This window comes from Pygocentrus nattereri, chromosome 10, assembly GCF_015220715.1.
Source record: "Pygocentrus nattereri isolate fPygNat1 chromosome 10, fPygNat1.pri, whole genome shotgun sequence".
In the NCBI taxonomy this organism is placed as follows: Eukaryota; Metazoa; Chordata; class Actinopteri; order Characiformes; family Serrasalmidae; genus Pygocentrus; species Pygocentrus nattereri.
The window spans coordinates 2,339,252-2,353,711 of record NC_051220.1 but is presented as its reverse complement, the minus strand read 5'-3'; the positions used below and the strand labels follow the sequence as shown (position 1 = coordinate 2,353,711).

The 14,460-nt window shown below is 39.2% G+C and overlaps 1 protein-coding gene across 1 annotated transcript in view; it reads right to left on the bottom strand.

Moving 5' to 3' along the window:
* The window catches only part of LOC108411643 (deleted in malignant brain tumors 1 protein-like), a 44,304-nt gene that overhangs the window by 16,419 nt on the left and 13,425 nt on the right, over window positions 1-14,460 (bottom strand). The window contains exons 9-29 of the mRNA XM_037541949.1: window positions 13,653-13,803; window positions 13,259-13,443; window positions 12,621-12,771; window positions 12,255-12,439; window positions 11,123-11,224; window positions 10,988-11,032; window positions 9,923-9,967; window positions 9,591-9,689; window positions 9,429-9,470; window positions 9,107-9,205; window positions 8,946-8,987; window positions 7,480-7,581; window positions 7,345-7,389; window positions 5,464-5,614; window positions 5,098-5,282; window positions 3,766-3,867; window positions 3,631-3,675; window positions 2,186-2,230; window positions 1,824-1,922; window positions 1,662-1,703; window positions 712-777 (exon numbers count right to left, since the gene is read on the bottom strand). Of these exons, the coding sequence (XP_037397846.1) occupies window positions 712-777; window positions 1,662-1,703; window positions 1,824-1,922; window positions 2,186-2,230; window positions 3,631-3,675; window positions 3,766-3,867; window positions 5,098-5,282; window positions 5,464-5,614; window positions 7,345-7,389; window positions 7,480-7,581; window positions 8,946-8,987; window positions 9,107-9,205; window positions 9,429-9,470; window positions 9,591-9,689; window positions 9,923-9,967; window positions 10,988-11,032; window positions 11,123-11,224; window positions 12,255-12,439; window positions 12,621-12,771; window positions 13,259-13,443; window positions 13,653-13,803 (2,028 nt within the window). The remainder of the gene's footprint in view (window positions 1-711; window positions 778-1,661; window positions 1,704-1,823; window positions 1,923-2,185; window positions 2,231-3,630; window positions 3,676-3,765; window positions 3,868-5,097; window positions 5,283-5,463; window positions 5,615-7,344; window positions 7,390-7,479; window positions 7,582-8,945; window positions 8,988-9,106; window positions 9,206-9,428; window positions 9,471-9,590; window positions 9,690-9,922; window positions 9,968-10,987; window positions 11,033-11,122; window positions 11,225-12,254; window positions 12,440-12,620; window positions 12,772-13,258; window positions 13,444-13,652; window positions 13,804-14,460) is intronic.

Here is a 14,460-nt window from a genome sequence, read left to right as displayed (position 1 = left end):
AAAGCATTTTCACTGCTGATTCAGAGTCATTAAGAATAAAATGTCTAGTATTGTGTAATGTAAACACTTCAGTGAGTCCATTCATCTGAAATGGTTCTAACTTACTCAACAAATTTGAAGGTCAAATGAACAACTTGTCTCTCTGAAGCCAGAAGTCTCCATGTGCAACGTGCATTATTAGGGTAGTTCTTAGGATACTGGGGGCTGAAGAATTCTCCTCTTGACTTAGTCAGATCTCCACCACATGGAGCTTGAACTGTAAAGTGGCACATGAATTTATGTTCACATAAATGTGACCTGATCCTCCAAATGCATAGCAAAACACATCGTGTACTAGCGAGACATTAATTATTGCAATAAAAGTGGTACCAAATTCACCTCCTTGAACAGCTTTAAACATTAATCAGTCGGAGTTATTTAGAGAAACATATTTAGGTGTGTGCTTCCAAATGGCATGTAGCACACAGATAGGATGAAACATGGGGGATGCTTTACTAAAGGTCTGGGTTCACAGAACTAGATAATTATATAATCCTTTCATTACAACTGACATAAGCATATATAAAAGTTTATTCCAATAATCGGCACTTGTCTTAAAGGTTTTTGTCAAGCTTATTCTCAAGTGGACATGACTTCATGTCAAGAAAATCCTGTAACTCAACATAGATGTTGTCTCGTTACATAGCATCACTTTTAATAAAATATAAGTACCTGATGTGGGAGAAGAAGGATGAACTGAAGGTTCAGGAGGAACAGTTGAAGGAGAAGGATGAGACTCTGTGGAATAAGGAGAAGCACCTGTAAGTTCAGGATATGAAGATATAAAGCTATACAAAACACATCGTGTACTAGCGAGACATTCATTATTGCAATAAAAGTGGTACCAAATTCACCTCCTTGAACAGCTTTAAACATTAATCAGTCGGAGTTATTTAGATAAACATATTTAGGTGGCTGCTTCCAAATGGCATATAGCACACAGATAGTATGAAACATACTGAGTTCATAAAATTATATATACTGATATAAGCATATCTAATAGTTTGTTCCAATAGGCAGCAGTTGTCTTAAAGGTTTTTGTCAACTTCAACGTTAAGTGGACATAACATCTATGGTGAGTGTCATCGCATAACATCACTTTTACTAAAGATAGTGTCTTGCTTTAAGCCTACTAATCTAAGTTATGAAAACCACTCTCTTTCCTACAAGTGACTTGATATGATTTTACCTTCTTTTAGCTAATACAGTGGGGAAAGTTGCCATCAAAACTAACTGCAGTCCACGTTTAATTACATAGATGGTGATTGCATATAAAATTAAAATCACGTTTTGGCAATAAACCACAGAAGTCTTCCCACTGTGTTCTGAAAAGATCTTTGCAATTTTTTTTCAAATTTAAGATAAAACATTTAAGTCCTTTGGTGGCATTACTGTTTGTTTAAAAAGATATAAATGCCATGTAACAGCAAGCTTAAAACTGCCATAGGGTATACAGTATAAAGCGAGACGACGTTATGGATAACAGTAATGTACTGCAGTCAGTTTGCAGTTTTATCAAAATGAATATCAGGAAATGCTAGAACAATATTGTAAATTTACAAGTGATAAGATACACATATTGCAGAGAGCCTGTTCCCTCTCTCTGACCACAGAAGGTGTACCTGTTGGGGTGTCAGGAGTAGGTGTGGTTGCTTCACAGTAATCTGTGAGAGAAATAATAGTAAGATGTCAACACACTGTAGCATTAATCTCAGTCGCCTCTAAATGTCAGTAAATGTCATATAAAATCTACAGTTACACCATGTAAAACTACATTTTCTGACCGTAGTAATCGTGGCAGCAGTTTCCGTAGTACTGACAGGAGCTGGAGCAGGAACAGCTGCCGAGGCTGTAGCCACAGTTCAGCCTGCAGGAAGGAGGAGCTAAAACAGAGAAAACAACTTAGAACACAAGCCATTTTTACCACCCCAAATCCACAAACCCACAATTAAAAGTTCATCTGTTGGTGTTTCTCAGGCAACAGTTTACTCAAAGAAAACCTCATTTCACACAATCATAAAACTGATTTTGTTCAATAAAGGCAGTAATTAAGAGGAGCAGCACCCTTGACTAATGAAGAATAGAAACAATCACGGGAACCAAGTACACAAGATTTGAGAGTCTGTAAAATGAAAAACACAAGTACCTGATGTGGGAGAAGAAGGATCGGTTGAGGGAGAAGGATCAGATTCTGTGGAATAAGGAGAAGCATCTGTGAGTTCACAAAGAGCTGAAAACAGTTTATCCTGATAAAAGCTATATATATATTTTAGTGTGTGTGTGTGTGTGTGTGTGTGTGTGTGTGTGCATATGTTTTCATGCTTGTCCTAAACATAAACATGTTTAGACTTTTAAATAGAGTTTTTATTTGGATACCCCATAGTTAGGTAGAACAGAGCTTGAAGCTTATAGCAAACATATCCACTCATTTACTTTAGTATAGTATAACATTCTTAAAGAGCAACAAATTCGTTTGGCACTTTTGGCTGCCAAGTCCTGCTGGTGACATTCCGCATAAATAAAAACATGCGTGGCCACGCTGTGTTAATGCATAGAAACAAGATCCTGATGTGTGGCAATGACTTAAGGTTTGTACGGCAGCTGTATTCACCCAGTCAATAATGAAAAGTACAAAAAGTATTTATCATTTATATAATGTTTACTGTTTACTCCAATTTTATCCTGTTCGCTTTCCATAGTGTCCTTTCTCTGTGAAGTTTGCATGTTCTCCCTGTGTCTGTGTGGGTTTCCTCCAGGTCTTCCTCCAGAAGATAGCTAGCTAGACCATGTAGCAAACGTTAAATTTGGTTTGAGTATTAAAACATTGTGCACTCCAGGTTCTGTTTCACGTTAATGAAATTCTGTGAACATTAAATGTCAGTCAGATGAAGTTAGCTGCTTGTGTTGGCTAACTTTAGAGATAAGACATATAATTTGATATGGGACAAAAGCTTAACTTGATTAAATGCAGTGTTTTGTTATCTAACTTTTTTAAACAAATAAATGCCATAAAGATTTTTACATGACTCTATTCTGTTTTCATTTAAGGGTAATGGTTGCCTGAAGAGCACCTGTCATTTATCTTGTTTGTACATTTGGTGATTCCAGCCGTTAGGGAGGCGCAAGACTGGCTGTGGGTAAGTAACGATGCAGAAGCAGGAGATTCCTCACTTTTAGGCTTGCACCATTTTCAGCTGGGCACTTTGCCATGTCTAGTCCAGATTCTAGTCCTGACTGGCCTTGCTTACCTTATTAGGATTTATAACATCTCATAAACAGCTAATCACATTGCTTAGGGGTCAGGGAAAACATACATAACTGAAATAACAAGAAATCACAGTAGAACTACAGTAGAGTAGATTTTCAACGTGGCATTGTTTTGTAGCATCACCTTTATGTTTATGACTTACCAAAACACACTGAGCTATACTCAGCTGTCATAATGTGCTATATCGTTTCACCCCAGAAATCTGATTTTAAAGTTTAAAGCTTAATTTTAGTAGCCTACAAGATTTTTAGAATTTTACAGTGAAATCTCACTGAAATGGATTATTGAAAAGCATTTAGAAACAGTTTAATCAGTTAAGGTACCTGTCATGTTCACAGTAGGTGTTGTAGCTGTGACTTGGCAAAAATCTGTGAGGACAAGAAAAAACAAATATCAACACTGTCAAAACATCCACCCGTAAGCAATCACTTCAACTTTAATCTCATTCCTTGGCTCACCGAAGTAGTCATGGCAACAGTTTCCGTAGTCCTGACATGAGCTGGAGCAGGAACATCTGCCGAGGTTAGAGCCACAGTTCCACCTACAGGATGCAGCTAATTCTAAGAGAACAATATCAACAACAGCTAAACTAAAAGGACAATTATGCATCTCATGCATCTCATTATACATGAAGCAATAGCATCGTCATTTCTGGAATAAAAGACATGTTCCGGCAAAAAAATCACGGAGTAGTTTTCCTCCCTCTCTTTTCTTTTTTTGTATTCCTTAATTTCTGTCCATTCTCTGCTGATTGAGTTTCAACTCTCTCTTTCTTTCATGCTGTCTTTTCTCTCTGGCTTCTCTGTCATTGTTCTGGTTTAGGTGGCGCTTTGTTAAAAGTGACAGAACGTTTGAATTGTCCATATGCAGTATGATTCCACACAATGGCTCATTAATATGTAGACGTTAAAACAATGATCTGCACAGTGTCAGTGCCTGCAGGCTTCTCTACACCAGAGAATCTACCTCAAGGCCGACCGATTTATCACTAGAAGGCAAACTGTTTTCTTATCTGGAGTTAGGAAAAGACTTTGAACTTAGATACTGTTATTGTGGAATAGCTACTGTCCTATATTCAGTCGTAACTGATGTTGTCATGTTGACTAAAGAGAGAATATTTCTTTGGCGTCTTTGGAAGAACAGTTGGACCAGTCCATTGCTTTCTATTATGTTAGATTTTGTTAAACTGTGTTATTATTTGGGGTTCTTTAACCCCTCTGTGCTAGTGTCCATCCCTGTTTTCTCCTGTACTGGCTACTGTCCTATATTAAGTCACACCTGAAGTTGTGGTGTTGACTAAATCGGAAAAAAAAAAATCAGATTCAGGATGTTTCTTTAATACAGTTGTGGCAGTTGTCTGACGTCAGCTGTGAGAGGCATGAAAGTGGCACACGAATCGCGAACTCTGCCTCCCAGGCCCTGCCTCCTATTCCCAAGGCTGCTAGACTATACCTCACATTTGATCCTGGCGGCCAAGCTGGGGAGTGGAGGTGGTGACTGAGAGGTGGACTTCGGGACTAGTTGGTACCCATGGGTTGGGCGACTGCTACAAAGATTCTAGTCCTGCCTCTCTTAGCTATTTATTCTGCCTAGTCTAGGTTCTTGTCCTGACAACCTCTGTGCTACTGTCAATCCCTGTGTCTGTCCAGATAATTGCAGTAGGAAGGCCGCTCATATTTCAACACCAGCATCCATTTGAGTATTTTGTGTATAATTCCAGAAAACAATGAAGCTGATTGTGTTAAATTGCTCTTCAATAAGAAGCAATGAGGCAAAGTAGCCTCACCAACCTGAGAACACCCACTGTGCCCGAAAGCCTTGACCAGTTATAGTTTGGTCAGTTGAGAAATCTACAGTCAGAGAGTGCCCGGCGGAGCTGAAGTTATTTCTCTGATCTTGAGGCAGGTCACCCAGCAGTGGGTAAGTATCATCAGGACCATCATACACCCTGATGGAGTCGCAACATGCCTCCAAACTAGTTCCAAGAGAAAGAAAGGAAATTATGAAAGTTTGAGAAATCAAACACATCGGACTTGCACCTGGTTTCATATCACAGCTGACCCAGTTAGCAAAACAAAGCAATTTCACTACAGACTTTAATGATTTAGTCTTATAAATCCATCAGTACATTAAAGTGAAGGAAAGTTGTGACTTACTCAACAAACGTGAAGGTCAAGTTAACAACTTGTGTCCTTGATGCCAGAAGTCTCCATGTGCAGTTTGCATCATTAGGGTAGTTATTAGGATACTGCGGGCTGAAGAATTCTCCTCTTGGGTTAGTCAGATCTCCACCACATGGTGGTGCAACTGTAAAGTGGCACATACATTTCAGTTACATCAGTGAAACTTCATGCATCAATTACATTGGAAAACATTGTTTACTAGCTACACTGTAAAAAATGAGAGGTCAGTTCAACTTAAAATGATTTAGTAACAGATTACATGGCTTTTCTCGAGTTGAGTCAACTTGAGGACACCAGAGTTCACTAAACTCAAACTTCTTAGTTGAGTCAAAAATTCTCCAAGTTACTGTTTCTAGATCTGCATCTCAGTTAGATAAACTAAACTGAATGTATTTTTTTGTTTTTTCACTCAGTTTCCCCACTAGCTGGCACCCCTTCCATCACACAGTCCCATCTGGCATATTCTCCACTTGGGTTTCCGGATAATGGACCGCTGCGGTATTGCTGGGATTCAAACTCACAACCTCTTGATGTTGGGATGAATTATTACACAGCTGCACCACGTGAGATGATGCAATGTTTTAAAGTCAAAACAACACATATTTTCTCCAGTATATTAAACATTTGTAGACACAAAATCTGAGTTGCTTCATGTGTTCCTGAGTGGTGCAGTGGGCTGAGCCGTCTACCCAACAGGAGGTTGTGAGTTTGAAACCCAGTGATGCCATTGGATGCAGGATGGTGTGATGGAGAGAGTCTTGGCTGGTGAGGAAGTTGAGTATAAAAAAACAAGTTCATTTTATTTACATAACTGAGATGAAGAACTAAAAGCAGTTAAGAGAACTTTTGACACTAAGAAATTTGAGTTGTGTGTCCGCAAGTTGAATCAATTCAAGAAAAGCCATGGAATCAGTTACTAGATCATTTTGAGTTGAGCTGACCTCTCATTTTTTACAGTGTAGACATTCATCAGATCACTTTAAAAAAGGTACACCTGTTTGACAGCTGAATTTTATTGCTGTTATGTCCATTTTACAATTCATCTCCTGTTTCTAATAGTGTCCGTTTCAAAAGTAGTTCTTAAAATACTATACTGGACATTTTAATCCTGACAAAAAAATTCTAACCCTAATCTAAAATCTAATCTTCTAATCTAAAGTCATTCCCAAAGACAACGCAAAATGGCCTGAAACCATCCTATATAAAGGTAGTTTTCAGTGAGGATAGTATATTTTGTAAGAGAAAGCAATTTCTTACAGCACCACCACCAATAAAGAAAAGAATGACATGACTCTGTAAACAGTTGTACAAACGGCTCATCTTACGTAAGATTACTTGCCATTACTTTTAGGATTCATAACATCTAATAAAACTCGACTTAGGTGCCAGAAAATCATGCATAACTCTTTAATTACAGTGTCACATCATTGCTATAAGGCTTCAATAAAAATTTTATTAAAATTAGAAAATCTCTCATAACAGGACTAACAGTATCAAAACCTTGACAATGCAACTGCAGTGCAGTAGATTTTCAGCATGTGATTGTTTTGTAATGTCATCATCGTTATGTGAATACCAAAATTACACTGAGCTACATCATTTCACCCCACAAAGTCTGAATGCCTGGTAAGTGATTTTAAGGTTTTTTTGTCATGTTTCACTCCAACTTGTGGGATGTTTAATGTAACGCTTAATTTTAGTATCCAACTGACATTTTTTCACATTTTACACCGTATTTCCTGTATTTGGCATGAGAGGCTTAAACTAGCATGTCTGTAAACCATGTATTTCACATCATGTCTTACTGAAATGTTACTGAAAAGCATTTAGAACCAGTTTAATCAGTTAAGGTACCTGTCATGTTCACAGTAGGTGTTGTAGCTGTGACTTGGCAAAAATCTGTGAGGACAAGAAAAAACAAATATCAACACTGTCAAAACATCCACCCGTAAGCAATCACTTCAACTTTAATCTCATTCCTTGGCTCACCGTAGTAGTCATGGCAACAGTTTCCGTAGTCCTGACATGAGCTGGAGCAGGAACATCTGCCGAGGTTAGAGCCACAGTTCCACCTACAGGAAGCAGCTAATTCTAAGAGAACAACAATATCTTAGCAATTAGACATTAATCAGTAGCTCTGTCATCAGTACATCAAAAGTCCAAAATCAAATATTAACTCATTGTGGTTTCTGAGATCTCTGATTAAACAGAAAATAAAGCAAATATAACCCTATTTCGAATCGAGTGTGACATTGATGTTCGTACAGCTGGAGGAGGTTCATATTGATCACTTGTAAAATGACATAATACTGTAAGTCTCATGCTCACTTAAACAATTTACAAGTTACAGCATTGTTCTGTAAAGACTTACATGTGAAATAAATCATTTTAAAATCATATGAATCTTTTTGAATCACCCTGTGTGTGTGTGTGTGTGTATATATATATATATTTGTGTGTATGTGTGTGATTTCATGCACATTCTACATGTTAATAGGTTTAGACTTTATTACATAGTTTTTTCTTTAGATACCCCAATATAGGCAGGACAGAGCTCGAAACTTTTAGCAAACATATTGATTCACTTGGGAATTTTTAAAGAGCAATAAACTGTCATCACATTGGGCTTAACTAATAAACAAGTTTGGCAATAAATCACCTTCTGCCCCCTTTATATGCTTCTCCACTCCTTTCATTCTATCATCGTTCCAATGGTTGGTATTAAACTCTCCCTCCTTTATGCCTGTAACTGGGAAGCGTATGAACTAGAAGAGCAATGTTGGTTACTAGCCAGGCCCATTTTGGACCTGGAGCTCATTAGAGCCTTCAGGAGGGACCAAGAGCCTGGTTTGAGCATGTCCAGAGTCATTCCAAGGAATGGAGAGAAGATGCTACAGGACTGAGTAATTAAGGCTGAATGGTAGCAGCTGTGGGCACCTTAAGTAAGGGGTGCTCACCCGCTGCTCAGTGCTCAGTCTTGAGTGTATGCAACCATAAGCATGGTGCTCTGAATCAGCCAGTAATTTTGGTATCTGTCTCGATTTTCAAGTCTTTGCTTTTCTTTATCTGTTGTTCAGTACAAAAACCTCTTGAGTGTATCTCACTCTCCGAGTTTAGGGAGATGGGAGGGTGAGATAAAAGGAGGCATTTTTTTGGGATTTAGTTTTGGGGAGCTCTTGGTTTGGGTCACTAAAATAAGGGTTGTGAGTTCAACCTTACTCAGGCCAAAGCCCCAGGAGTGTTACAGTGCTAACTTTTCCCTGACCGTTCTGGTTTAGGTAGCACTTTGATAAACATGACAACATCTTAGAAATGTGTTGAATCAGGTCTGTACACAGCATGATTTCACCATTTTGAAAAGTGACCTACTGTGGACAAACCCACACAAAACCCTCATTAAATTAGCCCTGGGACATTGTTGAAATGCCACTCATTTGCAAATGAGCAAAATCTACCTGTTGTTGTGTCAGGAGCAGGTGTACTTGGGTAACAGTAATCTGTAAGATAAATAATGGCAAGATGTAAACACACAGTTACATTAATGTCAGTCACCCCTAAATGTCAGCTCTACTTTAAAATCTACACAGTAAAAGCATTTAAAACTACATTTTCTGACCGTAGTAGTCGTGGCAGCAGCTTCCATAGTACTGACAGGAGCTGGAGCAGGAACAGCTGCCGAGGTTGTAGCCACAACTCCACCTGCAGGAAGGAGGAGCTAAAACGGAGAGAACAAACCTTTACAACCAAAACAACAAACAAATTCCATTACACATTAACCAACATTTATTTTAGATTCATTATTTTTATTTATATTTATAAATAAACAGATAACAGTAATCAGTATCAGGAAATGCTAGAACAATATTGTAAATTTACAAGTGATAAGATACACATATTCCAGAGAGCCTTTTCCCTCTCTCTGACCACAGAAGGTGTACCTGTTGGGGTGTCAGGAGTAGGTGTGGTTGCTTCACAGTAATCTGTGAGAGAAATAATAGTAAGATGTCAACACACTGTAGCATTAATCTCAGTCGCCTCTAAATGTCAGTAAATGTCATATAAAATCTACAGTTACACCATGTAAAACTACAGTTCCTGACCGTGGTAGTCGTGGCAGCAGTTTCCGTAGTACTGACAGGAGCTGGAGCAGGAACAGCTGCCGAGGCTGTAGCCACAGTTCAGCCTGCAGGAAGGAGGAGCTAAAACAGAGAAAACAACTTAGAACACAAGCCATTTTTACCACCCCAAATCCACAAACCCACAATTAAAAGTTCATCTGTTGTGGTTTCTCAGGCAACAATCATAAAACTGATTTTGTTCAATAAAGGCAGTAATAAAGAGGAGCAGCACCCTTGACTAATGAAGAATAGAAACAATCACGGGAACCAAGTACACAAGATTTGAGAGTCTGTAAAATGAAAAACACAAGTACCTGATGTGGGAGAAGAAGGATCAGTTGAGGGAGAAGGATTAGATTCTGTGGAATAAGGAGAAGCATCTGTGAGTTCACAAAGAGCTGAAAACAGTTTATCCTGATAAAAGCTATATATATATATATTTTAGTGTGTGTGTGTGTGTGTGTGTGTGTGTGTGCATATGTTTTCATGCTTGTCCTAAACATAAACATGTTTAGACTTTTAAATAGAGTTTTTATTTGGATACCCCATAGTTAGGTAGAACAGAGCTTGAAGCTTATAGCAAACATATTCACTCATTTACTTTAGTATAGTATAACATTCTTAAAGAGCAACAAATTCGTTTGGCACTTTTGGCTGCCAAGTCCTGCTGGTGACATTCCGCATAAATAAAAACATGCGTGGCCACGCTGTGTTAATGCATAGAAACAAGATCCTGATGTGTGGCAATGACTTAAGGTTTGTACGGCAGCTGTATTCACCCAGTCAATAATGAAAAGCACAAAAAGTATTTATCATTTATATAATGTTTACTGTTTACTCCAATTTTATCCTGTTCGCTTTCCATAGTGTCCTTTCTCTGTGAAGTTTGCATGTTCTCCCTGTGTCTATGTGGGTTTCCTCCAGGTTCCTCAGGATTCCTCACTTTCAGGCTTGCACCATTTTCAGCTGGGCACTTTGTCATGTCTAGTCCAGATTCTAGTCCTGACTGGCCTTGCATACCTTATTAGGATTTATAACATCTCATAAACAGCTAATCACATTGCTTAGGGGTCAGGGAAAACATACATAACTGAAATAACAAGTATCGGTATCTACCTTCACAGTAGAACTACAGTAGAGTAGATTTATTTTCAACGTGGCATTGTTTTGTAGCATCACCTTTATGTTTATGACTTACCAAAACACACTGAGCTATACTCAGCTGTCATAATGTGCTATATCGTTTCACCCCAGAAATCTGATTTTAAAGTTTAAAGCTTAATTTTAGTAGCCTACAAGATTTTTAGAATTTTACAGTGAAATCTCACTGAAATGGATTATTGAAAAGCATTTAGAAACAGTTTAATCAGTTAAGGTACCTGTCATGTTCACAGTAGGTGTTGTAGCTGTGACTTGGCAAAAATCTGTGAGGACAAGAAAAAACAAATATCAACACTGTCAAAACATCCACCCGTAAGCAATCACTTCAACTTTAATCTCATTCCTTGGCTCACCGAAGTAGTCATGGCAACAGTTTCCGTAGTCCTGACAGGAGCTGGCACAGGAACATCTGCCGAGGTTAGAGCCACAGTTCCACCTACAGGATGCAGCTAATTCTAAGAGAACAATATCAACAACAGCTAAACTAAAAGGACAATTATGCATCTCATGCATCTCATTATACATGAAGCAATAGCATCGTCATTTCTGAAATGAAAGACATGTTCCGGCAAGAAATCACGGAGTAGTTTTCCTCCCTCTCTTTTCTTTGCTTGTATTCCTTACTTTCTGTCCATTCTCTGCTGATTGAGTTTCAACTCTCTCTTTCTTTCATGCTGTCTTTTCTCTCTGGCTTCTCTGTCATTGTTCTGGTTTAGGTGGCGCTTTGTTAAAAGTGACAGAACGTTTGAATTGTCCATATGCAGTATGATTCCACACAATGGCTCATTAATATGTAGACGTTAAAACAATGATCTGCACAGTGTCAGTGCCTGCAGGCTACTCTACACCAGAGAATCTACCTCAAGGCCGACCGATTTATCACTAGAAGGCAAACTGTTTTCTTATCTGGAGTTAGGAAAAGACTTTGAACTTAGATACTGTTATTGTGGAATAGCTACTGTCCTATATTCAGTCGTAACTGATGTTGTCATGTTGACTAAATTGGAAAAAATCAGATTCAGGATGTTTCTTTAATACAGTTGTGGCAGTTGTCTGACGTCAGCTGTGAGAGGCATGACGGTGGCACACGAAGCCCGAACTCTGCCTCCCAGGCCCTGCCTCCTATTCCCAAGGCTGCTAGACTATACCTCACATTTGATCCTGGCGGCCAAGCTGGGGAGTGGAGGTGGTGACTGAGAGGTGGACTTCGGGACTAGTTGGTACCCATGGATGGGCGACTGCTACAAAGAGTCTAGTCCTGCCTCTCTTAGCTATGTATTCTGCCTAGTCTAGGTTCTTGTCCTGACAACCTCTGTGCTACTGTCCATCCTTGTGTCTGTCCAGATAATTGCAGTAGGAAGGCCGCTCATATTTCAACACCAGCATCCATTTGAGTATTTTGTGTATAATTCCAGAAAACAATGAAGTTGATTCTGTTAAATTGCTCTTCAATAAGAAGCAATGAGGCAAAGTAGCCTCACCTACCTGAGAACACCCACTGTGCCCGAAAGCCTTGACCAGTTATAGTTTGGTCAGTTGAGAAAACTATGGTCAGAGAGTTCCTGGTGGAGTTGAAGTTATTTCTCTGATCTTGAGGCAGGTCACCCAGCAGTGGGTAAGTATCATCAGGACCATCATACACCCTGATGGAGTCGCAACATGCCTCCAAACTAGTTCCAAGAGAAAGAAAGGAAATTATGAAAGTTTGAGAAATCAAACACATCGGACTTGCACCTGGTTTCATATCACAGCTGACCCAGTTAGCAAAGCAAAGCAATTTCGCTACAGACTTTAATGATTTAGTCTTATAAATCCATCAGTACATTAAAGTGAAGGAAAGTTGTGACTTACTCAACAAACGTGAAGGTCAAGTTAACAACTTGTGTCCTTGATGTCAGAAGTCTCCATGTGCAGTTTGCATCATTAGGGTAGTTATTAGGATACTGCGGGCTGAAGAATTCTCCTCTTGGGTTCGTCAGATCTTCACCGCATGATGCTCCAACTGCAAAGTGGCACATACATTCCAGTTACATTAGTGAGACTTCATCTGTTTGACAGCTGAATTTAATAGGCATTATGTCCATTTGTCCATATGTCTAGATACTAGTCCTGACTACCCTTGCAAACGTCTTGTCTAATCATTTTTCCTATGCTTCTGAATTCCATTAGGCTGGCTTTAAATCAGGCTGTCAGCTGAGTAATTGTTTACTTTCTTTATCGTTTGTCTTGCAGTCACAGTATTAGTTTCCCCAACTTAGCCAAACCAAGCTTGCCAAGGGTTTCCACTGCTTACTAGGCATTATGCTGGGGTTTGTTTCTGTGTGTTACAGTTTCATACAGCAGCTTTGAGCATTAAAGACCATCATATTTCAAAACCAGCATCCAATTCATAAGTTTAGAGTATTGTGTATAATTCTAGCAAAGGATGCAGCTGATTGTGTTAAATTGCTCTTCAATAAGAAGCAATGAGGCAAAGCAGCCTCACTAACCTGAGAACACCCACTGTGCCCGGAATCCTTGAACAGCTACACTGTTGTCACTTGAGAACACCACGGTCAGAGAGTTCCTTGTGGAGTTGAAGTGGTATCTCTGATCTTGAGCCGGGCGACCCAGCAGTGGGTAAGTATCACTGGGACCATCATACACGCTGATGAAATCACAACATGCCTCCAAACTAGTTCCAAGGAGAAAGAAAGGAAATTATGAAAGTTTGAGAAATCTATTCCGTCTCAATGTCGTACACATACAGGCTTACACGTGGTTTCATATCACAGCTGATCCAGTTAGCAAAGCAAAGCAATTTCGCTACAGACTTAGAGTGATAGAGAATAAATTGTCTAACACTGCATCTGTACGTTGAAGTGAAGAAAAGCTGTGACTTACTCAACAAACGTGAAAGTCACATTAACAGTTCGATTCTCTGATGCCAGAAGTCTCCATGTGCAATAGGCATTATTAGGGTAGTTATTAGGATACTGGGGGCTGAAGAATTCTCCACTTGGGTTAGTCAGATCTCCACCACATGGTGGTGCAACTGTAAAGTGGCACATACATTTCAGTTACATCAGTGAAACTTCATGCATCAATTACATTGGAAAACATTGTTTACTAGCTACACTGTAAAAAATGAGAGGTCAGTTCAACTTAAAATGATTTAGTAACAGATTACATGGCTTTTCTCGAGTTGAGTCAACTTGAGGACACCAGAGTTCACTAAACTCAAACTTCTTAGTTGAGTCAAAAATTCTCCAAGTTACTGTTTCTAGATCTGCATCTCAGTTAGATAAACTAAACTGAATGTATTTTTTTGTTTTTTCACTCAGTTTCCCCACTAGCTGGCACCCCTTCCATCACACAGTCCCATCTGGCATATTCTCCACTTGGGTTTCCGGATAATGGACCGCTGCGGTATTGCTGGGATTCAAACTCACAACCTCTTGATGTTGGGATGAATTATTACACAGCTGCACCACGTGAGATGATGCAATGTTTTAAAGTCAAAACAACACATATTTTCTCCAGTATATTAAACATTTGTAGACACAAAATCTGAGTTGCTTCATGTGTTCCTGAGTGGTGCAGTGGGCTGAGCCGTCTACCCAACAGGAGGTTGTGAGTTTGAAACCCAGTGATGCCATTGGATGCAGGATGGTGTGATGGAGAGAGTCTTGGCTGGTGAGGAAGTTGAGTA